This window comes from Alexandromys fortis, unplaced genomic scaffold (assembly GCF_014885135.2).
Source record: "Alexandromys fortis isolate MF-2015 unplaced genomic scaffold, M_Fortis_MF-2015_v1.1 scaffold_29, whole genome shotgun sequence".
NCBI classification, from domain to species: domain Eukaryota; kingdom Metazoa; phylum Chordata; class Mammalia; order Rodentia; family Cricetidae; genus Alexandromys; species Alexandromys fortis.
Genome location: NW_026067891.1, coordinates 4,263,081 through 4,287,626, shown reverse-complemented (window position 1 = coordinate 4,287,626; position 24,546 = coordinate 4,263,081). Strand labels below are relative to the sequence as shown.

Here is a 24,546-nt window from a genome sequence, read left to right as displayed (position 1 = left end):
CCTACTTTTTGCCTCTGGGCGTTTACCTTTCTCTAATCTGTGTGTATTTACTTCTTACTCTGTCACTGGTGTGTGGCTGGCCCCTGGCATCCTCCTCTTTCTCACTCCACCCTCTTCTATTTATTCTCTCTGCCTGGCAGCCCTGCCTAGTTCTCTTTCCTAGCTAGCTATTGGTCGTTCAGCTCTTTATTAGATCAGTCGGGTGTTTTAGACAGGCAAAGTAACAGAGCTTCACAGAGTTAAACAAACGCGACACATCTTTGTATCATTACAGCATAAGCGAATGTAACACATCTTCAGCTAATACTCCATAGCAGTCTCCAGCGTTTCCGAGAGCTTGCACTGAGTAGCAGATTTTCACCAGACCAATGTGATCTATTAAGGGATCATAGTCCTGTGGTCTTTCTCTAAAACCTAGTAGTCAGCCTAACTTCCATCTTCCTACCCCCTGCCAAATTCTGGGTCCTGATGTCCTGAGACCCCAGACCCCAGCACAGCAGAGATGCGGTGAAAATGATTCTAGGAGTACCTTAGCTGTGGTCAATGCATTTACAGTCTTTATTGTAAAGAAGTTGCAGTTTTAACAGGGGACACTGAAAATACACAATCACGGATTGTTCTTTCAGAAGAGAGAGAAATAGATCCATATATACAAAAATTGTAAACATCACTTAAATATCCACATAATTGGTCTATGCTACAACGTACAGGGTTGTCATTCAACTGCAACTCCACAGGGAGGCATTTTGTCTGGAAGAATGAGATATGGCAACGCATTTGGTTTGACTTGATGTGAAAAGCCAGCTTCAAGCAATGCATGAGTAGTCTGCTACGCACAGGGACCTGGTCTGGGCCTTAAAAGGACTGGTTCAGGAAGCAAGGTTAAGCCATTTACAGGGATGACCCTTCAGCAACACCCTGGGCAGATGAGACCTTGTAAGAGGCTTGTCTTGCCTGTTACCCAGGTACCCAGCTGTCTCACTCTTCCCTAGGGAAGGTCTTACTGAAGAGTGGGTACCCAGGCCCATAGCTGTCTATGCCTTCCTGGGCAGAAGCACCCACACCTGGGCAGGAGCCACACAGAGGGGAGCAGCTTATGGGAGCACTATGAGATGAAACCTGAAGACTTAATCACAATCACAATACCGACAGGGCTGAGCTGTTCTAGGGAATCCTGCAAGAGGAAGTAGAGGGGGGGGGGCTCTGGACAGGGTGGACCACAATGATAGGAGCCAGGGCAGTCACTGTCCACAGACATGGGACTGGGAACAAGGGCCATAACCCCACCTAAGGGTGCAAATAGACTTCCTCTCCCTGGCCTCAGAAGCCCTTGCACCCTGCCCTGGAAGGCCGCTGGACTTCTGACCCTAGAGTGGACAGGTGAGCCCGTGGTTGGCTGGCCCATGAAAGGAATGCTTCCCAGGACAGCCCACTTCAGGCAGTACTGTTTTCTTCTCAGAGGGCCTTAGAACTGGGACCACTAACTAGGGGAAACTTTATGGGGACAGTCCAGGAATCCTAGGGAGGCTACTCCCCTTGGTCCCAGAGACCCACAGTGGCCACTTTCTCTGTCCTTGGCACTGGGACGGTAGGACCCAGGAAAGGTCCCAGGAGGCCTCGAGGCCTACGATGGTGAGGTGGCCTTCCAGCCCTGGCCGAAGCGTAACAGCTACTAGTATGCAGGCACCTGGTACCCTTTGGGGCTGGTGTCCAGGGTTTCGGTGAAGGGCGGGCTCTGGTATGTTTCTGTGCCCTCCACACCACTGCCCACTGGGTAGCCTGGGTAGGCCTGGGCAGCCCCAGCACCTAGCTGATCTGTGGCAAACAGAGACATATCGGTGCCCAGGCGGAACCGCTGTAGGGCCTTCACGGTGAGTGCCACCTGGGTGAGAGAGCCAGGATCAGCTGGAGCAAACCCGGAGACACTCCAGGCCCCACTACCCACGGGACCCGCACTCACCCAGCTGAGGATGGAGAAGAAGCTGAACGCGATGGCGGCCCGCGCCGCATCCCCAGCCTGTGCAGTGCCTGGTCCTGGCGCTGTGCGCTGCCACTGATTGGTGAGGAAACAGAAGCCTACGAACCACAGGAAGGACCAGACACCTGCAGGTGGGGACTGGTGATCAGATGGTGTTCCACCACCAGGATCTGTGGTCTAGTTGAACCAGAGAAGGTCCCTCCGGTTGACCGGAAAAATCCCTGTTTACAGGACCTCCAAGACCCCGCCCCTTCGCAGCTCACCCTTGCACCTTGCGTTGCGTCAGACTTTCCTTTTACTGTGTTAGCCCTGAGCCCTGAGACCCCCGGCGCTCCCAACACAGGGCTCCCTCTAGGTGATTGGGTCCTACGGGCTCAAAATCCTGAGGCGCATCTGGAAACCTGCTACATTCCCCTGAAGAAGCCCCGCGGCAGTCCCCGTGCCCGGTCCGGTTTCTTAGAGGACCAGTCACGCCCCGCCTCGACCCTTTGATCTCCCCGAGTAAGTCAGACAGTACCTCCTCAAGCCCCTTCAGCTCAATGCACCACGTCCCGCCCCACCCCACTCTTCATTAGGCCACGCCTCTCACCGCCGGCCCCGCCCACCTGAGAAGCCCAGGTCCAGAAGCACGGCGCGGCGACGGTCTCGGACGCTGCTGATCTGCTGAAAACGCGCGTCCAACAGCAGGAAGGCAGCGCAGGCGATGAAGGCCCCGAGACCCAGCACGACGCCGAAGCGACAGGCGCCCGCGTTTCCGTTGAAGACACAACGCAACTCTGGACCGCTGTCCGCGTTTACATAGCCTTCGTTGACTATGGGCCCGAACACGGCAATAGAGAAAACCTGCCAGCAGCAGGCGGCGTTTAGGGCTATGAGGCCTCCTCATGCCACTGCCCGAAGGCATCTGTTGCCCCTGTCAAAAGCCCCAAGTCTCTATGCCTGTCCCAGAGTTCTCCTGCAGCATCTAACCCATCTTCCCACCCTCTTGCATATTGAGGAATTATTGAAAATAAAGAAGCTGGGTGGGGGTGGCACACACCTTTAATACCAGTATTAAATATTCAGGAGGCAGATTCAGGAGGCAGATACAGGCGGATCTCGAGTTTGAGGTCAACCTGGTCTATAAAGAAATAAAAAGAAAGAGGCATTTACAGAGTAGCTAAAACCGCTACTTTGCTTAGGTTTGCATGGAGGTAATACTGTATGTCTGTAATCACAACACTCTGGAGGTTGAGTAAGAAGGATCAGAGGAAGACAGCCTTGGCGACCTAAGACACTAATAAAACAATAATACATAGCTCAAATGAGATGGCTCAATAGTTAAAAGCACTGGCTAGGTTTGATTCCCAGCACCCATGTGGAAGCTCAAGACTGTAACTTGGTGACAGGGAATCCGAAGCCCTCTCTGGTCTCTGCCAGTACCAAACACACACATGGTGCACAGACATACATGCAGGAAAACACTCATAAACATAAAATATCTGAGACACCACTCTTCCTATCCCCTTTAGAGGAGGCATATTAGAGTTCCCATGGTGAAGTCAGTCATATGACTGCTAAGAGCCATAGCTCCTTGGCTCCTCTGCAGGTCTTGGAACCTATGGCCTCCCAGAATTTACTTAAAAGTGTGAAGACAGAAGCCTTCACCTATATGGGTGACTTCCGGGCTTATGGTAGGCCAGGGCACTGTTCAGGGTAAAGCCAAGGGGCAGCTGTCTAGGGAAATATGCAAGTAAGCCAGCCTTTCCCCTTCTGAACTAGACCTCTGCATATGGCAGCTGCGTGTGTCTGCTCCTTAGAGTACCACATGGAGTAAACTGGCCTGGCTAGGAATGCTGGCTAGCAATAGTGGACACCAGAAATGACCCCTGTGAGTAACCAGTTAAAATATTAGTCAAAGCCGGGTGGTGGTGGTGCGCGTTTTTAATCCCAGCACCCAGGAGGCAGAGACAAGCGGATATCAAGAGTTTGAGGCCAGCCTGGTCTACAGAGCAAGTTCCAGGACAGGCTCCAAAAGCTACAGAGAGACTCTGTCTCAAAAAAAAAAAAAAATCAGTCAAGAGCAATGATTCTAAAGCTTTAGAAAATTGGGCTCTCTAAAGTTGAACACTGACCTTTTTTTCTTTTTGGTTATCTGAAACATGGTTTCTCTGTGAAACAGTCCTGGCTGTCCTGGAACTTGTTTTGTAGACCAGGCTGGCCTCAAACTCTGATGTCTGCCTGTCTCTGCCTCCTGAGTACTAGGATTAAAGGCAAGCACCACCACTGCCTGGTGACCACTGACTTCCAAGGTTTAGTCTGACTTCAGTACCTCCTGCCCACCAGTTCTCCGGGGCAGGATGGAAGCACACACTAAGTCTAGGCAGTCCTGTGTCTCCAAGAAATGTCCTCCAGTCTCAAATCATATTTCACTCCTTTCTCACCCAAACTTCTTGATAATGTAGGTAGCCATGGAAAATGCCACAGCATGGACAAGTCCCTTGAGAGCAATGCACAAGTCAGGACCAGAAGAGTCTTGCTTCAGTCCACGAGATCTTGCCGGGAGAGGTGCCCCACCCTGGGAACCGCCCTCCTCTAAGACAGGCGTGGAAATTAGAGGAGTGTCAGATGGACAAAATCCAGAACTCGGCACCCATCTCCTAAATCTTCTGCCCTAGGGGTTAGGACAGGCAAAACATGCTCAATGGGATAGATTACCCCTAGTCTGCAGCTTCCATGCCATTTCCGGGAAGCCTTCCCAGATGAGCCCCTTCTAACTACACCAGCCAGGAGCCCCCTTGCCCTCCTTCAACTGAGACCTAAGGGATCTAGGAAGGACCACCTCCCTTTAAATGAACCTGGTGAATTTATGATCCAGCAAAGGAAGGAACTGTGCTCCCATGCCCCCTTTCCCATCTGGAATTTAGTCCCTGAACCCCTCGGAGAACCACATCCGCAACCCTATGCCCACTTCCAGGTTTTGGGAACCTGGAAAATGAAGAGAATGCTGAGGAAGGGAACTGGATTAGATCTAAAGAATTGAGGGCAGGGGGAGACCAGCGGTGACCTCTCAAGGTCTATTGGTAACAGCCGGCCCTTCCCCCGCCCGCAGGTGGGCGCGCCTAGCTATGTGACGTCACCCCAACCTGCGGTCCGGGGGGGGGAGGGGCCGACGGAGAGGAGGGTCAGGGGCTATGGGCAGGGGGCGGGTGAGGGTGTGAGACAGGGATGCTAGGAGAGATGGGGGACCAGGAAGGGGCCTGCTTTGGGGCCACTCACCCAAGATACGGCCCGCAACAGGGTCTGGGGCCGCTTCGCGAAGCTCACAGGATCGAAGGCAGCTCCCGCACGGCCCGCGCCGAAGGAGGCTCCCTCCATGGCAGGACCGGTGCCTTCTGTCCGTTTGTCCCGCCGGTCTACCCTGCCCGAGACCGCCCGGGGCTGCTGCTGAGGCTGCTGATGCTACGGATGCTGCCGCTACCGCCGCCTCCCGGGAGCGCGCGTCGGCTGCGGCGGGGGCGCGCGGGGCGGGGCCGAGCCAGCGCCCCCGACAGGGTCCACGCGCCGGGGACCTAAGCCCTGCCCTGCGTCCTTCCTGCTCACTGTCCCCTGCATGACACAGTCGGAGATGGGGACGTTCTCTGGAAAGACAAAGCGAGGTCCTCGCGGGGTTTAGAGGTGGGCAAGAGAAGGTAAGGACTGAACTCAGATTTTGTCATGGCCAAGATCACTGACAGAAGGATGAGCACGTCATCAGTGTGCTTCTCTGACCAGGAGGGCCTTCTGGTGAGTATATAAGGGGAAACTGAGGCCTAGCATCTTGCCCTTGCATTCAGGGAAAGACAACCAGCCCCCAGCCCCTAGTCTCAGAAGACCGGGGGTAAGTCACTGGGGGCCTTTCTCATTAGCCCTTTCATCACTATAGAAAGAAAATCAAAGAACATGTAAGGAAAGAAGCCCCTGACCTCATTCTGACTAAGAAGAAAATCTCAGCTCAGAAATGCGGTACACACTTGTATTGCTGCGGCTCACATCCCCACTACATTCTGACTTCTCCTTCACAGGTGGTACCTTCCTAGCAGGGTCAGGTGAGAAGAGTGGCGTTCACCTTCAGGGACACTCGTCTGGGAGGCAGAGACCACTGTGGCCAGCAGGAGTGAAGATTGAACATCGCTGTTCCTTTCCTCTGGTGGGGTCATGTCTTCCACAAGCTTTCTCCATCTCTGGTCTCCAGGATTGATCTGTGGCCATTAAATCCTGAGTTTAAAGAGGGGAGAAGCAGCAGAGATACCACCTTGTTCCATATGTTACCTAGTTACCCTGGCCACTGCTGGGAATCCCACAGACCCGCTTCATGCTTCCAGTGCCAGGCTGGTAGGAGACTGAATGACGCTACTACCTTCACGGTCACTGCAGAAGCGGGGGTAGAGTAAAAGATGATGGGTGAGGCCCCCAGTTGTCTGTCTCTGTCTTCCCTGGGAACAGAGCCAGATATAAGCAAAGTTTACACACATTAAGACTGTGCAGTCCCAAGCACTTTACTGTGACCTATTTGTTGTTCATTCTTCAGAGGGAGGGGTAGCTGTGGTGTCCAGTCCCTAGGAAACCAGTTGTTTCTGGGACACAGGTGAACAGAGCAGGTGCAGCCCACCAGTTTGGTCAACTCCCTGATACCTTGAATCCCATTTTAGCTGTGGGCAGATCTGTGTTATCACCCATTCTCCCCTTTTCCTCCATCATTTATATCCGCACTCAGGAAAAAAATGCAGCACATTCTTTGAAAAACAGTTCTTGGGCTGAGTATATAGCCCAGCGGCAGAATACCTGTCTAGCATGCATGGGGTGGGTGGCTCAGATTAAATTCCTAATACCACCAAATAAACAGCTTTTGCTCACACTTCTGTTCCTCTTAGCAGCAAATTCAGGCTGTTGCCCATCTATTTCTAGTACTTCTCCCTCCCCTTTTCCCTCAGTACCTGCAATATAATTAAGTCCCTACCCTGCATCTAGCATAATGTGAAACCTCTGCCTGCCATTTCAGACTCGAGCTTGATTCTCCTCATTCATACACACAGCTCACACCTCCAATATCTATCTCATAGCCTTCTTATCTTCCCATTGCTGGGAATAGAACCCGGGGTATTGTGCATGCCAGGCAAGCATTTCCCCTCAGAGCTACATCCCTAGCCATTTTGAGCCTCTTTTTAAAAAAATTTTAGATTTATTTATAATAAACAAATACAACATTGTCTCCATGTATGCCCACATGCCAGAGGAGGGAGCCAGATCTCATTACAGATGGTTGTGAGCCACCATGTGGTTGCTGGGAATTGAACGCGGGACCTCTGGAAGAGCAGCCAGTGCTCTTAACCACTGAACCATCTCTCCAGCCCCTATGAGACTCTTCTTGAAAGCCCTTTCCTGTCCTCCATTTGCCAGATCTATAGGCTTGTGATCGATCCCTCTGTTGACAGGGTCTCACTATGAGGAACTGGGATTAAAGTGTATACCACCATGCTGGGCTCGTATTCCTGTGCTGCCTCTCTATGTGCTGACCACTGACAGTTCAGACCATAACCTTACTTTACACTACAGCTTCACTTATCTTGACCTGGATGCCCTGTGAACAGGGACAAAATGAAAGTTTTGAGTTTTTTTTTTAAATATTTCTTTATTATGTATACAATATTCTGTGTGTATGCCTGCAGGCCAGAAGAGGGCACCAGACCTCATTATAGATGGTTGTGAGCCATCCAGCCTTTGAGGCTTTTTCTTAAGATTTATTTATTATATATACAACATTCCATGTATCTTCTGCACACCAGAAGGCACCAGATCTCATTTCGGATGGTTGCAAGCCACCATGTGGTTGCTGGGAATTGAACTCAGGACCTCTGGAAGAGCAGTAAGTGCTCTTAACCTCTGAGCCATCTCTCCAGCCCCAAGTTTTGAGTTTTTTAAAAATAAATTGAGTTACTGGTTTTCCCTCTCTTGTTTTAAGGCAGGATCTATATAGACCAAGCTGTCCTCAGACTTCTCAGATATCTGACCACCTCTGCATCCTGAGCGCTGGTGCTGAAGGCAAAGGCACTTGTGTCACACCTGGCTTTTCTTTTCCTTTTCTTTTTGTAATGTTTTGAAGTAAGCAGTGGTGGTGCACACCTTTAATCCCATCATTCAGGAGGCAGAGGCAGGTGGATTTCTGTGAGTTCAAGGCAAGCCTGGTCTACAGAGAGAGTTCTAGACCAGCCAGGGCTACACAGAGAAAACAAGCAGGGAGACACAGACAACAAATAAATGTGTTTTGAGTGTTTGCCCTTGTATGTATTTCTGTATGGGCTTTTGTACCTGGACCCATGGTATTGGATCCCCTGGGACTGGAGTCACTACATGGGTGCTGGAGAAACAGCCAGCACAAGGAAGTCATACCCAGCTAGTCCTCACCCACAGAAGGGCCGACACAGCAAAGAATAGTATCTTTACGCACTGTTACTGGGATGCTCTAGTTGGGAGCCTCGCCAAAGGGCAGACTGAACTGAGCAGATCCAGAGGAGCCCAACTGGAGGGTGTACCCCAAATTCCTAGCTGCCAACACTCTGGCTGCTCCCCATTTGTATCCCATAGTGTCCTAGTCATCTTCAGTTTCTTTCTCACCCTGGGAATTCTGACTTCACGAAGAGCTTGTCTCAGCCACTCCATAGTGACTTCTGCCAGTACAAAATGATCCAACCAATCACAGAAAAGCAAAGCAGGCCCGTCCATCAGTACAAAGCACACAAAGACAAGGCCCTACGTCACTTCATTTTATTTTGGTTTCCAACTCCTAAGGGAGCAGATACTCAGGATCATCTGCTGACAAGCATGTCACAGCTGTGGAAGAACATGTGCCAGGCAGGCAATGGGCAGTACGGTGGGCACACCCTCAGAGAAAAACCTTCCTAGAGCTGGGAACAGAGTGCAGAGCTGACAGGGTCACAGTTCTGTAGGCACCCCTGGCAGTGCAGTAGGATGGCAATGGTCTTAGCCTGTCTTCCTATGGGCGGCCATGTCCCAGCTGTGTAATGGGCTGCATTATAAAGGATATGGGGCAGCCTGTCGAAAGATGCCACTCATCTTCAGTGCCATGGCACCTTAGCTGAGGAGGCCACAGTGGGTACCTCCACTTCTCAATCTTGTGGGTAGGGTTCCCATTGGCAGTGTCCTAGGGACCCTACCTCCCCCACCCCACCGAAGAAAAGCTTTGGCTCAGATGCACTTTAATCAATAGGCTGTCCCTCCCTCGCTGGCCAGATGCCCCACACGCTCTGCTGACAATCTTCTAGTCACAGGAGCCGTCCTTCCAGCCGTCACGCCATCGCTCATCTACTCGGGAGCAGTCAAAATCAGGCTTGCCCAGCTTCCGATTCACCTCATTGTGCAGACGGCACAGCCACTGGCTGAAGGAGACCCGAGTGCTTGTGTCTGGCTGGTTCCTGCTTATCCTTTGTGAGAGAAGCACAGGAAGACGATAAGGAGGTGTTGGCTCTGTTCTTGCCAGTGCCTGGAGACAGGGAGCTGGGGGGGGGGGGCACTGCTATGAATTAAACTTGGGAATGCATTCGTGTTCCAAGCAGATGATGAGCAGGGTTGACTCTGGAGTCTCCTGGGCTTGGGCAACTTCCAGGGCTGCTCACTCATTCACCTGACTTGGCAAGAGCCCAGAGAAAGATATACTGACTGAGGCAGGTAACTTTACAACCTTGTAACAATCAGGGAGCATTGTCCCTTGGTCTCTAGCCCCAGGCAGAGTAGAGACAGGTGGGGCCTGGCACAAGAGAGTGTTTCATAGCACCGTGGGCCCTGTTAACAAGAGATCACCCTCATGCCTAACTTGTCTAGGCTTCAAAAAGCAAGCACAACTGCTCAACAGGTCCAACCTAGAAATACAGGTTAAGCCATTGAGAGTGATAGTTTATTTCATTCCTGTTTTTTTGTTTGGTTTTGGATTTCTTGAGACAGGGTTTCTCCCTATAGCCCTGGCTGTCCTTGAACTCTCAGAGAAGCACCTTCCTCTGCCTCCTGGGTGCTGGGATTAAAGGCCTGTGCCACCACCCCCCAGTTCATTCCCGTTTTTAAAATCAGTAACCACGCTGAGGGATTAGGGAAGTTAGGCAAAGTGGACTCTTAGTTAATCTTTAGGAAGTGGAAGGAAGCCCTTCCTAAAAACCTTAAGGATAACGATCCACAGAACTGAGCTTTTTGAGGAGAAAGGAGAAGGCTCCCATGACCCAACATCCCTTTTGGTGACCCCTCTCTCCTGCAACCATTTTCCTAGGCCCCTCTTATGACATCTGCCAGGCTCCCATCAGGGGTCTTACTGGCAGAGATACTGCACACTTACCTCTTCCTTATGTCTTCCGCACACTCCTCGCAGGGGTAAAACTTGGAAAATATATGTATGAACTGGGCCATATCTTGCTGCTGTTCTGGGGTGGGCATGTCCGGGTAATAGGCGGCCAGCGTGTGGAGGAAAGCCCAGGTGTGGCGACCCAGTTCCTCCCGATCCTGTGGGCAATCCTCCCTAAACTTGATGTCCCGCTGCAGAAGTAGGCCGACTAAGGGTCAGTTCATTCTTCCCCAACCAAAAGCCCACAAAATTCCAACCCAGTGGCATACTGTTTGCGTTGCACGCCAGAGGACTTGGGTTCGGATTCCCAGTATCACCAAAAAAATAAAATTGACAAGAATGCTCCCTTTTTCAGTTGGCAGCCCACTAATTCGATCCGGCCAGCCGGTGGCTGAAAGCTCAAAGTTCGAGCCTAACGGTGTGTGTGGGTGAGGGGATGGACGTGTTTAGGCATAGCCAACCCTGAGAAACCCGGTGTGGGGCGGGGAACCGCGACCGGGCGGCCAGGTGGGGCATCTGCACCTTCTGCTGGGTCCGCATCCACGACTTGAAGTCCACACAGGCCCGGCACGGCCGCTTTCCGTGCTCCAAACCTTGCGGGGCCGAGGCCGAGGCGGAGGCGGAGGCGGCGGCGTCTCTATGCCCTGCGCCCCGGCCCCGCGCGTCAGTCACCAAGTCGTCGTCGGTCATCTGGGAGCGCGCGCCGCCGGGCAGGAAGGAGAAGAGACCGCTGCGAGAGAAGCCCGCGGGTTCGCTGGGCGCCGCCATCTTGCCGGCGTACGGACGGCGGGGCCAAGAGAGGCTCCGGAAGGTCGGCCGGGCCGGCGCGCACGCCAAGGCCAGCGCGCGGCGGCAGGAGCGGGAACCGCGGCCCGGAGCTGGGCTCACGCTGGGGCGGGAGGCGGAGCCTGGCGGCGGGGCGGGGCTGAGGGCCGAGGCGGCGGCCCCGGTCGGGGCGGAGCGGGAGGCCTGGGCGCGAGAGGAGGCGGGGCTGGAGGCAGGGGCCGAGGCGGCACAGGGGGCTGCGGCTCGGGCTTGGCTGGTGCTCCTGCGCCTGGCTGCCCGCCGCGGGCCGGGCGCGCGTGGTCCATGGTGGCGCTCGGGCTTCCTCCAGCAGAAGTGTCGTGGGTTGTGGGAGGTGCGCTGCGGCCCCGCTGAGAACTCGGGCTGAGACGAGGTCCGAGAAGCTTCTCGCGTCGCCCCCGTCGCTCGGTTCACACCCTAACCAGCGGCCAAGTTTTGGGCCTTTCTGCCGTAGGACGCTTTTGGGTGCCTTGGCAACGCGGCGCGGGGCGTGGTCTCACGGACCATACTGAGCCAGGGGCCAGGGTCGACCTTTGCCCTAGTTATTGGGGCGGGGAACCTTAGGAGAGTCTGAGGGCGGGTCCCCAGCCTAAAACCTGGAAATAAAAAGTTATTATGCCTATTTCAGCCTCAGGTATTCCTTTTTTTCTTTTGAGACAAGGTCTCTTGTGACTTGGGCTAACTTCGAACTCTATGTAGTTGAGTGAAGATGACGCTAAATTATTCAATCTTCTGCCACCACCAGCACCTCCTCAAGAACTTGACTTAAAAGCTTGGGTCATCACAGGAAGAGTTCCTTCCCCTGCCTCCATGTGTTCATTCATTCACCTGCAAATATTTGTACAGTGATACCCTGCTCCAAGCGCTGCTTCCGGCACTGAGCAGAATAAGGAACAAGCTTCTGTCCCTGGCCTCTTTGGCCTTTGACCAGGGGTGAAGATGGGGAAAACCCAGTCACTGGAATAAATTTTATTTCCGAACTGGTGAAAGCCATGTATAGAGTATGGAAATAGAGCTCTCCTAAATTGGAGACCCTTAGGCACAGGCCTGTAGGGAGAGGTACCAACTCAGGCTATCTGCATTTTACAGAAACACTAGGCCATTGGGGACAGAACTCTGGGGAGGAAGATGGAGGCCAGGATTCAGAGTTGGGCAATAGCCCACCACCATGCTAGAAACTGGGATTTGCTCTAAAACAGTAGGAGACATTGGGCAATTTGGGACAAAGCTGTCTTGACCTGATCCCATTTCTATTTTTCAGTATTTCTCCTATTTTGTGAGAGTGAGTGTGTGTGCATCTTTGGTTGTCCTGGAATTCGTTCTTTAGACCAAGCTGACCCCAAACTCAAGAGATTCTCCTGCCTCTGCTTCCCTTCCTGTGCTGGGATTAAAGGCATGCACCACCTGTAATTATCTGTTCAGCCCAGTTTTTTTTTAATTCTTATTTTCTGTGCATTGGTGTTTGTCTTGCATGTATGTCTGCATGAGTATGTCAGATTCCCTGGAACAGACAGTGGTGAGCTCCCATGTGGGCACTGGGAATTGAACCTGGGTCCTCTGGAAGAGCAGCCAGTGCTCTTATCTGACCCACCTCTCCAGTTGTGAGGAACCTCTGGCCAGAGTTGGGCTCCTCCGTGTGCATCTATGTGAGAGGAGGCGGTGGCTGTGGTGACTGAGTAGAGGGCGGCTAGGGTTGGTAGGGCCGACAGGCCACCTGTTGGTGGTGAGGCCCTAGTGGTAGGGACTCAGCCCTTTCCTGTTGCTCTTTCATCTTCCAATGCTTCTGAAAGAACCAGTTGCTTAAGGCGATGCTAAGACTTGACCAAGGAAAGAGGTAGGTTTCATGGCCATGGCCTTGTTACACAGGTCTGAGCCTCAGCTCTCAGGACACTGAGGCAGGAATATCACAAGTTTAAAGCCAGCCTTTGCGAATTAGCAAAACCCTATCTCAACCCCCCCAAAACAAACAAAAACCAAACCTAAAAGGACCCGGGGTGAAATAGTTGGCTCGGAGGACAGCAGCATATGGCCCCACAGGCAAATTTAAAAACCGTGCTGTTAGGCACACCTTGGGAGGAGGTAACAGCAGGGCGGGGAAGAGGCCGAGGGGGCAGGTGAGGCGGAGGCAGCACTTGGTCAAGGAACTGCCTACCTCCTTTCCTCTGCTGGCTAGGGGAGGAGAGGCCCCCGGTGGCAGTTCCAGTACAAAGGACTTCATTTATCCTCCCACCTGCCCCGGCTTGCCCCTCCCCCAGCACTAGTCCTCCGGTGATGAATCCTTAGATTTTGTGCTTGAAGAACAACCAGGAAACAGAAGTTTCCAGGTGTGAACGCTCTGCAGGGACTGGGGTTTAGGGCAGTGCGGAGGAAATTCCATTTCACTTCTTCCGGCTGCTCTGAGCCCCTTAGAGCACCCAGCAGAAGGCACAATGGCAGGTCCACGACACCCTGTATCAGCGCATGCGGTAGCCCTGGTGCAGATGGAGCGACTCCAGGTAGGACCACACGGCCCACCATCCTCCCCTGCCCGTAGGGTAAGGTGACAAAGTCTGAGGGGAGATGGCACCTCCACTTTTCCTCACGCAGACATTTGCCTTCTCCGTGCGCTGGTCAGACGACAGTGACTCCTCTGTTCGCAGGAGCTGGGATGAGTTCAGGCAGCTCCAGGTGAGTAACACTGGGACTACTTCAAATGGGGGGCTCACCCCCCAATCCAGAGGCCTCTAGATACACGACCTCCCTGCCTGCTTGTAGGAACTCTTCCAGGGACCCTCCCTCCCTCTCCCTGGGGTTCTCTCCACTTTTGGAGACTGATGCCTGCCTCTCCCCCTCAGAAGGGCCTTAAGAAAATCTTCCCGGTGGAGGCGGGCCTGCTCCGGAGATCTGACCGCGTTCTTCCCAAGCTTCCTGGTCAGGCCTACAGGGGTTACCGGGTGGTCACAGGGGAGGTCTGGCAAACAAGCGTGGGGGCGTGGTCCCAGTGTGTTTCTGTGGTACCCGGGCAGACGCTCCACTGCTGACGCGCCGGGGGCATACTGGCCGAGGCCTGGCGCGGTTGCGGCTGCTGAAGACCTACGTACAGGCTCTGCTGGCAACCTCCGAACACGTATTGAGGAGCTCGGCGCTCAGTGACTTCTTTGCACCCAGACCTCTGGATCTGGAGCCTACGCTGCCTCCCGGCAGGTGACTAAGATGAGAAGGCTGGGCTGGCCTATGCATAGGTGGGGAGAGGGGTTCCCATCCTGTCTTCTCATTTTTCACACGTGCTGGCTGCCCTGCCCAGCCTGGTGATCCTGCCCACACCAGAGGAGCCGTCATCTCAACCCGCAAGCAGCCTTACCATTCATAGCCTGGAGGCTCAGAGCATGCGCTGTTTACAGCCATTCTACACCCATGACACAAGAGACAGGCCTTTTCACACACAGGCTCAAGAAATTCTGGATGTATTACTTCGACATCCATCAGGTAGGGCCACAGTATTAAGAACCTGGGGACAAGCTGGGCGGTGATGGTGCGCGCCTTTAATCCCAGCACTCGGGAGGCAGAGGCAGGCGGATCTCTGTGAGTTCGAGGCCAGCCTGGTCTACAATAGCTAGTTCCGGGACAGGCACCAAAGCTACAGAGAAACTCGAAAAACAAAGCTCGAAAAACCAAAAAAAAAAAAAAAAAAAAAAACCCTGGGGACAACTGGGTGATGGTGGCGCATGCCTTTAATCCAAGAACCTAAGGCAGAGGCAGATGGATCTCTGAGAGTTCAGGCCCAGTCTGGTCTATAGTGAGTTCCAAAAACAAAAGAAACAAAACATCTGCTCTCTGACCAAGATGGATGCAGGCCTTGGCATCTGAGCCCTTTCCTGGCCTCCTGAACAGGCTGGTGGCTGGTGGAGAATAAGGATCAGCAGAAGGCCTGGTTTCCAGCTCCCTACCTGGAGGAAGGAGCCCTAGGCCAGAACCAGGAATTAGGCCTGGCTTTGCAATGCAGAGGTATGAGCCCATCCCTACCATAAGCTCACCACTAAGAATGGACCTGCAGCAAGGCTGAGAGCAAGCTCAGGAGGGAGGTGACAGTGGGGCACCAGGAGAAAGGTCAGGACTCTGGCCTTACAGTTCTCCAGTGACCCCCAAACACCCACCCTAGGGATGCAGTTCTGTGCTACTCAGGCCTATGAGGGCAGTCGTACTGATGAGCTATCAGTGCCTGCAGGGGCACGCGTGCATGTGCTGGAACCCTCAGACCGCGGCTGGTGGCTGTGCAGGTACAGTGAGTGTGCTCACACACGTGTGTGCATGTGTTGGAGCAATGGCAGGTGCTGCCTGGCAGGAGGGGCACATCAGGTAAATCCTTAACTAAGCCCTGCCTTTTTCGTAGGTACAATGGCCAGGAAGGTCTGTTTCCTGCAGTACTGCTGCAGCCTGAAGGGCTGGGTTCCCTGCTGGGCAGGACAAGGCTCCCAGGCGGTAGGGAAGACAAGGTGGCTGCAGACAGGCCTGTTCCCCCTGTAGTACCAACTCGCCCCTGTGTGAGTGCCATTCAAAGCCGATGCTGCACTATCACCCGCAGGGCACTGGGACAGGACCAAAGGACCCTGGGTCCCCTTTGAGGATTTGTGTAGCCCTGTAGAGAGGTTGTATTGTCAACCCCAACCACAAGCAAAGCAGGGATCCAGACCTGCCAAGAGAGCAGGATAAGGTGGGGCTGGATGGGTGACAGGGACAAGGGGCCACAACTTCCCATTTTCTCTAAATAAAAGTGGAATGATTTCACCTAATCTCATTGTGCCGTGAGGGCTTGAAATGGGGTGGGGGGGGGAGGGCTTGAACTTCTACAGTTGAAATTTACGGTGGACCAATGTGGCCAGTGATTTTGGGGGAGATTGGTCAGATTCACATGAGAAGCCGAGATAGAAAAGTTCAACTTTTATGTGTCTCACAGGGCTGGGGGAACAGCAGGGAGTGGGGACAGCTTCATGTTGTGCCACAGGAAGTCCAAGAAGGTGGCTGCTTGTAGCGTCCGGCTAAGCCGCTGAAAGTGCCGCTCTGGAGGAAGACAGAGGAGTTGGGGCTGGGGGAAGAGAGGGCTGTCTGCAAACCCTCCAGGGGCATCCCGGGGTCTAAGGCCATGTCCCATACCGGTATAGGGCAGCAGGGCCTCCAGTGTACCCCGCACACCATCATAGGCCAGCAGCTCCTCGGGGGCCTCATGCCGCAGCAACACACCCAGCACGGCCTGGGCATCGTGACAGTGTCTGGAGTTGGTGTTCCATGTGACACAGAAGCGCAGCAGGGCCTCTGTGAGTACAGGGACAGACACCCCGTTTGTTGGGCCATTCCACCGTGTTCTGCCCACCAGGTCACCCCCTCCCCAGGCTGATCCCTTCCAGCTTGCCCACAACCTTTCTGGTCTCGTCGCAGTCGGAGCACAGTGGCTTCCAGCTTCTCACAGGCCTCAGGATCCCTCCGGATGGCTGTGAGAGGGAAGTCAGCTTAAAGAAAGGGTTTGTTGGTCCCTGGGGCTATCCCAACCCCAGCCTGCACTGGGGCAGATACTAACCCTGGATAACAGTCAGTACAGTGTGGGGGCGGTCCAGGGAGATGGCAAGTCCTAGTGCCCGGAGATACCGCTTCTCATGGAGCAGGTTGTCCAGTTCTTGCTGCCTGGTGGGATAGAGGAAAAAGACATCAATCGGAGACCCTGGCTGGGCCCAAGAGCCACAGGCGTGAGCCCTACCTCAACCTGCTTCCTATGCCTCACAGCAGGGATTACAGGGGCTACCGCTGCTTAGGGCTCTAGGAGATGCTATGCTGGAGACGTGCAAGGGTACTGTGGGCATGAAGAGGTCTGCTGAGGGTATGCAGCGGGTGCCACTGAGCCCAGACTTACTTGATCACCTGCTCTTCCCGTTTGGCCTGCTCTTCTGCCTGCTCGGCCTCTGTCACATCCTGGGATCAAATTAGGATCAGACAAGCCCCAGTGCTGTCCCATGCCCTGCCTCATCCCACCCCTTAGGGTTCACAACCTTCCAGAGAATGATTCGGGAGTCACTGCCCCCGGTGATGGCGTGGTCATCTAGTCGGCTACAGTGCAGCCCCCAGACCTTGTCCTCGTGAGCATCCAGTGTCCGCACACACTCATTGCTCTTAATGGTCCACAGCTTCAGAAGCCCGTCAGAACCACTGAGGTTGAAAACGGAAGGACTTAGTTTAGAGGCATGATCCCCACTACACACCCCCAGCCCTCTCCTAGCCCACTCACCTAGATAGCAGCTGTGAGCCACGGCTCACAAAGGCCACCTTCAGCACAGAAGCATCATGGCCCTCAAAGGTCTGCAGGGGAGACAGAGAGGGACCCAAGCCTTATGAGTATGAACTGTTACCAGAGGGGGGAAACAGGACAAGGGGAAACACTTACTTTGAGACAACTGAAGTCCTGCAGTGCCCAGAGCTTGATGGTGCCATCAGCAGAGGCTGTGGCCAGCACCTGGTCTGTGGGTGAGAACTGGACATTCCAGAGGCCACGTCGGTGGCCAGAAAAAACACCCAACAATTGGCACTGAGGCAAGGCCCAGAGCTTAGCTGTGCGGTCCTGTGAGCCTGTGGCTAACAGCTTGTCATTGGGGGAGACAGCCAGACTGTTGATGTCCTGGTGATGAGAGCAGGTGGTAAAACTCAGACACTCACTCCACGCTAGGGATCAGCCACACCCCATCCCAGAGGCCATGTGCGGCTACTTTGTCATGGCAGCGCTGAGTGGTCTGGGCCTGCAGAAGCATCGGGCCACTGTCCACAGCTGTGTTCTTGGACAACAGGGCTTCAGGGAGGGGCCACAGCTTCACAGTGCAATCCTGGCTGCCCGTCACCAGGAAAGATTCTTTTAGCCTGTAGCCAACAAGAAAGGAAGACACTGCTCAGGTCCAAGGACACTGTCTGCAGTGTACCAAGCTCTGGCCTTCCAGACCATCATCAGGACCAGAGGGATCGTCTCAGGCTGTAGATTGGTCTACATTGCCACCAATGCCTCTGCTTGCACCACCTATCCTTAGAGTCACCACACCTAGCAACTGGTCCCAACCAGAGTCAAGCTCTTAATGAAGGTCACCTCCTCCAGCAGGACCTTGTTCAGTGCCATTTTGTCTGTCTCAAGTCCTTCCTATGTTGTCCACCTTCCAAGGCCACTTCCAAGAAATCTGCCAGGGCACCTGAGTCTCCTTGGGCCTCTTCTCTGTTCTACATCCTTGTGAAAGCCTCAGAGTGTGGTAAAACCAGCACACCCATTCTCCACCCTGGGCTAGAAACCAATAGCTTGGGCCTCTACCTCCTTGGATACCCCTGGGTCCGTTCCTCATCCAGTACCTAGAACAGCAGATGGTGCCCACGCTGTGTGTGTGTCCGGAGCCCTGAGCAACACAAGCCACCTGGCCAGCCTTGTTCATCCTCCAGATGCGTATGCTCTGATCCTGCAGACAGGGATGGAAGAAAGGCGATGGGTCATGGGGCCGTTGCCTTTGTTTTCACTTTGGAGGCCTGTTCCTTTGTATCTCGTATGGAGTCTCACCTTGGCACAGCTGGCAAAAAGCCACCCCTTCCGGAACACATCCAGGGCCAGGACAATGTCTGGAAGAGTGGGGAAAGAGTGGTCAGAGATGAACTATGCAAAGGGGGCAGGGAAGGGAAGCTGTCAAAGCCAAGCTAAGGTGCCAGGGATGTCAGAGGGCATAACCTGCCTGTGTGACCATGGAGGATCTGACAGGCCAAAGTCTGCAGCTCAAACACTTTCAGGCAAGGGCTGTTAGAAGCCACAACAATGTGGGAATCATTGGGCCCAAGGAACCGAACATCCAACACCTCCTCGCTATAGCCGGCAAACTGTGGGAGACAGGAAAGTCATAGTGAGGGCCTGTAAGAAAGGAAGCCTAACCCCCAATCCCTGCACTGGGCAGGAGGAAGTGCTAACCTGTTTCTGCAGCTGTAAAGAACGTGCCTCATAAAGGAGCAGGTTGTGATCGGTGGTGACAGTGAGGAGCAGGCCCGCAGAGCGGGCCAGAGTACAATGGGTCAGCTCCTGCCCTAGTCCTGGCATCTGTGGCTGGGTATACACACACTGCCCAGAAGCAGCATCCCACACACGGAGGATCCCTGTATGAGGACAGGGCTGTTGGGGGATGAGGTCCACAGGCTTCTCCCCACCCCTCATGTACATGTGGCCAGCCTCCCCACACCTTGGTCACCAGCTGTTAAGAAGTGTAGGCCTGAGTTCTTCACACCCAGCGCAGGTGCCGGCTCCTCAGGCAACAGCACAGCAGCTTCCACGCTCTGTGGATGAGCAGGGTCAGGGCCTATACAGCCAGGACTCCCATCCCTGCCCCCTTCATTGGCCCTGGCTTGCCAGGCCATACCTCAAACACCGGCACTGTCCTCTTGGCCTGGTAGCTCTGAAGGTCCCAGACTATGCAGATCTTATCACGGCCAGAACTGAGGAGAAACAGATCCCTCAGTTCCAAGCTCAGCCTTGGCCTCCCCTTCTGCCCGAGCCCTGTGTGGCCAGCCGCTGACCTGAGCATGGTATGGCCATCCTCGCTAAAGGAGAGGGACGTGACAGCACTGTAGTGCGAGGTCAGAACGGCCAGGCACGAGCGGTCCTGCAGGGACCACACACGGATAGAGGTGTCCACGGCTGAGGAGAAGAGCAGCAGACGAGTGGGGTCTGGATGGAAGGCCACCAAACTGGAGCAAGATAGAGATGAATTAGCCGTACTTCCAAGGGCAGTACTTCTAGCCACCCTTCCTCCACCAAGCCACTCACTGAACGACACCAGGGGAGCCTCGGAGGTGGTGTGTCCCATAATGTTGCACAATGTCCCAGACACGAACGGCGCCATCACAGCCACCTGTGGGAATGTGTTTGAGGTAAAGGTGTACAGAGTCCTTGCCCTTGTGCCCTCCAGCGCCCCCACCTAGCTGGGGTCCGACCTGTAGCTAACAGTGTAGAGGTGGTGTCGAAAGCCATGGAGGCCACAGGGGCTGTGTGTATCGCCTTCCACAGACGAGTGACGGTGCCTTCTCGCCAGGCCCACTGAGCCAGCAGCAGTGCCCGGCTGGCTGTTACCAGGACCTGGGGGCAGGGTAAGACAGTACAGCCAGGGGATAAGACACATTTGCCAATTCAGTGTGGAAGGAAGGTACCAGCGCTTACCCACCACCCCTTCCCATCATACTTCATCATTAGGACTGAGGTCAAAGGCAGTAATGTCCTCTTGGTCTTCCTAAGGGGAGAGTGGGAATACAGAGCATCATAAAAATATGCTACTTTCCCCTCAAGCCCCTCACACCGGCCTAGCCTGTCCTCACCTGCTCCAGGCTCCGAAGCAAAGCCCCTGAGGCCACGTCTAGGATGTTGACTTTGGTACCACAGACACAAAAGAGGTAATTGCCGGTCTGGTCCAGCTAGGGAAAAAGGGGTCTCAGTCAAGGAACCACTCAGTATTCCCTATCCCTTTGTTCCCTAGCTGCCCATGGAGATAGTTACCTGTGCTTTCCCACCCTTGTAGAAAGGTTCAATCTTTCGCTCAATAGCATAGCTGGAAAGAAAATACAGTATTGAGTGATTGCCCAAGTCCCTCGCCCCATTCCAAGCCCTGTGCTGGATGTTCTCCCAGAGATGAGTCAAATCCTTGACCTTGCAGAGTACCTAGGCAGCGGCAGGAACCTAGAGATAAAAACTAACAGCTCAGCCAGGCAGTGGTGGCGAGCGCCTTTAATCCCAGCACTTGGGAGGCAGAGGCAGGTGGATCTCTGTGAGTTTGAGGCCAGCCTGGTCTACAAGAGCTAATTCCAGGACAGCTAGGACTGTTATATAAAGAAACCCTGTCTCGAGAAAAACAAAACAAAAAACCCACACACAAGCAAAACAACAACAAAAACAACAACAACAACAAACAAACAAAAAAGCCCTAATAGCTCAGAGGGTGGATGCTATCATCACCTCACAGAAAGGTTGAGACTCAAGGCTAGTTGGTGATCATGCCTCTTGGCCCTCAAGGGGTCTGTCATATAACTTGAAGAGGTGGGCCTGAATAAGGTGAAGGCAACAGACCAGGCTTCAGAAGAGAGGCTTTTGGAGGCTCCCTGCTAGCTGGGGGAGGCCAGAAAAACGTAACACACTCTCGAGGTCTTCACCAGTGAGGCCCAGCATGCCACTACACTACCAAGTCTCCCTCCTCCTGCCTCAGCCTCATTTGGTTTCTCCCCAACTAGCTGTCCTCTTTCCCATTTTCTCCACTGCTTTGGTCCAAGCCTAGCCACTGCAGTTTCCTGGGGGGTGAGGGAAGTGGCCTTACCAGTTTCCTCACTGGGTGCCCTGCCTACCCTTCCATCTCTGTTGTCTAGTGCCCTTTAGAACAGCCGATGGCACTCGGGAGGCAGAGGCAGGCGGATCTCTGTGAGTTCGAGACCAGCCTGGTCTACAGAGCTAGTTCCAGGACAGGCTCCAAAACCACAGAGAAACCCTGTCTCGAAAAAAAAAAAAAAAAAATAGAACAGCCGATGGGTGACATCGCAATGCTCAAAGCTTCCCTTCGTCTCACGTGCTTCTGCGACCCTGCCCAGGAAGAACTTCTGTCCATCTTTCTGAACTGTCAACTTGTTCCTGGCCCAGGTGCTGTGACAGGTCTTCTGCATCTATCCTGTATGTGGGCTGGGCTGATCTTCCCAAATCCAATGCTCACCTCCCGCAATGCCCCCAGCCCCAAGTCCACTCCCTGGAAGTCTGCCCTTCAGGATAAAACCAGCCTCCCGTGCTCTGCACCCAGTGAACCCACCAACAGCGGTGCTTTCTTTGCTAACAATAATCTAATCTACTCAGCGACAGGTAAAAACTGTGTGGAAACTCTACACTAAGGATAAAGGCAGGGCCTGTTCCCATCCTAGCACTAAACAGAGCTGCACACAGCCAGGGGGGCTGACTGAGCACAGGACTCAGCCCCCTGTATCACCGTGAACGCCCTCCTAAACTGGCTCTTCCCGGTTCCTCGGACAGCGAACCCATCTCCCTTCGCCGCCGGCGCCTCCGCCCAGGGCTTACTTGGCTTTGAAGCGGCTCACTCCGGCCGCAGGCTCGGCCATGTCCGAGTGCAGTCGATTCCTCCAAGTTCAGTAGCCCTCCGCCGCGTGAAACAGACAACGCGCTGCTCTGTACTTCATGGCACGTTCTGATGACATCACGAGCTGCAACTACCTTGACGTCATCAGTACGCGCCCTGGGAGACAACTTTACTGTGGGTACCGGAAGTGGAAGCTGAAAGCAGCGGCCAACTTGCTGAACGTCTTGCATTTTTTGACTACTTATTTACTATTTTTTTATTTATTATTTATTTTAATTTTGTCTTTTCTATTTATTATTTGTTTTAATTTTGTCTTTCTTCTTTTTTTTTTTTGTTTTTTCGAGACAGGGTTTTTCTGTGCAGCCCTGGAACTCACTCTGTAGTCCAGACTGGTCTCGAAATCACGAGCTTCTCCTGCCTCTGCCTTCTGCCTCTCCAGTGCTGGGATTTAAAGGTGTGGGCTACCAACACCCCAACACCAGGCTGTCTTGTTTTCTTTTCATTAAAAAAAAATATTTTAAACCAGACGGTGGTGGTGCACGCACCCTGTTTCTACCCTGCCCTCGGGAAGCAGAGGCAGGTGGATTTCTGAGTTCGAGGCCAGCCTGGGTCTACAGAGCTAGTTCCAGGACAGACAGTGCTACACACAAACCCTGACTCAAAAAACATGAATAAATAAAATTTAAGCCAAGTAGTGGTGGTACACACCTTTAATCACAGCACTTGGAGGCAGAGTCAGGAAGATCACTGAGTTTAAGGCCACCCTGGTCTACAGAGTGAGTTCCAGGGCTACTCAGAGAAGCCCTATCTTGAAAAACAAAACAATTTAACTTAAGGAAAATTATGGTTATGTATTCAGTTAGTTTTAGGCTGGTCTGGAACTGTATGGTAGTCAAGGTTGGCTGCAGAGCCATCTCTCTGGTCCAGGCCATTTAGAGACAGGGTTGCACTGTGTAACTCTGGCTGTCCTAGAACTCCCTCAGGCTGGCCTTGAACTCTTAGAGATCTGCCTCTGCCTCCTGAACATTGTGGTGTGTACCTTCACTGCTCTTTAAAATGCTTCTGGCCTGGGCCTGCAATGGCCTTTAATCCCTGTACTCAGGAGGCAGAACCAAGATCTCTTCAGAATTCAAGGCCTGCCTGGTATACAAAGCAAGTTCCAGGACAGCCAGAGTTATACACATAGAAACTTTGTTTCAAAAAACAACAAAACAAAATCCACAAAGCTTTTGTTTTAAACTGCCAGGGGTTTATCTTAGGTCAGGAGGGTGAGAAGAAGCCAGCTATCTGGGAAGTTCACTATCCTTTGTTGGGCATTCTTGGTTCTCAACTTGACTACATCTGTAACTAACTAGGTAGGTAGGTTCTTTTTTCTTTCTCTTTCTTTCTTTCTTTCTTTCTTTCTTTCTTTCTTTCTTCTTCCTTTCTTTCTCTTTTTTTTTTCTTTTCTTTTTTGGTTTTTCAAGACAGGGCTTCTCTGTGTTTCCCCGACTGTCCTGGAACTCACTATGTAAGAGCAGGTTAGCCTCAAACTCACAGAAGTCTGCTTACCTCTGTTTCCTGAGTGCTTGGATTAAAGGTGTGGGCAGCCACCATCACCCTCCTGGTTGAGAGCTTTTTATTTATTTATCTATTTATGTATTCACTTGGTTTTTCCAGACAGGGTTTCTCTGTGTATCAGCTCTTGACTTTCCTGAGGAACTTTTTCTTTTCTTTATTTTTTTTTTTGTTTTTTTGAGACAGGGTAGAAACTTTTTCTTAGTTAAATTATTTGAAGTTACGACCCAATTGTAATCTGGATTTTTTTGCTTTTATTTTGGTTTTCTGAGATAAGGTTTCTCTATATAACAGTCCTAACTGTACTGGAACTTGCTCTGTAGGCCTTGAACTCACAGAGATCTGCCTGCTTCTGCCTCTGAGTGCTGGGATTAAAGGTGTGCACCACCAGCACCTGGCTTAATCTGAATCTTTTGAGATGGAAAGATCCACCTTCGATCTGGGACACATCTGGCAGCCTATAAAAAGAACGTGGAAGAAGGATGCTTGCTCTTTGCCTGCTTGCTTGCTGGTCTCACTGGCCAGTCTTTTTTCCTTTCCTTTCTTTTTCTTTCCCCTCCTCTTCCCTTTCCTTGCCCACTTCCTCAGGATTCTGGTGTATACTGAAGACCATCTGAGACATCAGCTTCGTGGAGTGAACACCTACTGGATTCTTGGACCTTCCCAATGGTCACTGTTCAACAGTTTAGAACACTCATTCTTGAAGAGGACCTGGGTTTGATTCCCAGCAATCACATGGTGACTCA

General features: G+C 52.9%; 4 protein-coding genes across 5 annotated transcripts; 1 reads left to right on the top strand and 3 right to left on the bottom strand.

Moving 5' to 3' along the window:
• Window positions 1-544: 544 nt before the first annotated feature.
• Syngr3 (synaptogyrin 3) lies at window positions 545-5,523 on the bottom strand. Its single transcript, XM_050134265.1, has 4 exons — window positions 5,237-5,523; window positions 2,584-2,821; window positions 1,961-2,103; window positions 545-1,882 (listed from the first exon to the last, which is right to left on the bottom strand). The coding sequence occupies exons 1-4, from the start codon at window positions 5,333-5,335 to the stop codon at window positions 1,673-1,675; spliced, it is 690 nt and encodes a 229-aa protein (XP_049990222.1). The 5' UTR covers window positions 5,336-5,523; the 3' UTR covers window positions 545-1,672.
• Window positions 5,524-8,746: 3,223 nt separating this feature from the next.
• On the bottom strand, window positions 8,747-11,255 carry Gfer (growth factor, augmenter of liver regeneration). Its single transcript, XM_050134993.1, has 3 exons — window positions 10,866-11,255; window positions 10,338-10,534; window positions 8,747-9,438 (listed from the first exon to the last, which is right to left on the bottom strand). The coding sequence occupies exons 1-3, from the start codon at window positions 11,109-11,111 to the stop codon at window positions 9,276-9,278; spliced, it is 606 nt and encodes a 201-aa protein (XP_049990950.1). The 5' UTR covers window positions 11,112-11,255; the 3' UTR covers window positions 8,747-9,275.
• Window positions 11,256-13,013: 1,758 nt separating this feature from the next.
• Noxo1 (NADPH oxidase organizer 1) lies at window positions 13,014-15,928 on the top strand. 2 transcript variants are annotated; one of them, XM_050134981.1, is made up of 8 exons: window positions 13,014-13,642; window positions 13,734-13,814; window positions 13,985-14,057; window positions 14,153-14,330; window positions 14,431-14,612; window positions 15,018-15,131; window positions 15,286-15,403; window positions 15,517-15,928. In XM_050134981.1, exons 1-8 carry the CDS (start codon window positions 13,577-13,579, stop codon window positions 15,746-15,748), a joined length of 1,044 nt encoding a protein of 347 aa, XP_049990938.1. In that variant the 5' UTR covers window positions 13,014-13,576; the 3' UTR covers window positions 15,749-15,928. The 2 variants fall into 2 exon arrangements, with proteins under 2 accessions (XP_049990938.1, XP_049990932.1); XM_050134975.1 differs by having other exon boundaries at window positions 13,021-13,642; window positions 13,982-14,057.
• A 121-nt stretch (window positions 15,929-16,049) lies between these two features.
• On the bottom strand, window positions 16,050-22,374 carry Tbl3 (transducin beta like 3). Its single transcript, XM_050134960.1, has 22 exons — window positions 22,225-22,374; window positions 20,671-20,722; window positions 20,493-20,588; window positions 20,360-20,407; window positions 20,115-20,256; window positions 19,948-20,032; window positions 19,698-19,868; window positions 19,541-19,616; window positions 19,364-19,457; window positions 19,099-19,280; window positions 18,869-19,010; window positions 18,700-18,758; window positions 18,498-18,601; window positions 17,876-18,023; window positions 17,557-17,787; window positions 17,401-17,471; window positions 17,165-17,321; window positions 17,029-17,087; window positions 16,699-16,802; window positions 16,541-16,612; window positions 16,278-16,436; window positions 16,050-16,184 (listed from the first exon to the last, which is right to left on the bottom strand). The coding sequence occupies exons 1-22, from the start codon at window positions 22,263-22,265 to the stop codon at window positions 16,075-16,077; spliced, it is 2,403 nt and encodes an 800-aa protein (XP_049990917.1). The 5' UTR covers window positions 22,266-22,374; the 3' UTR covers window positions 16,050-16,074.
• Window positions 22,375-24,546: the final 2,172 nt, after the last annotated feature.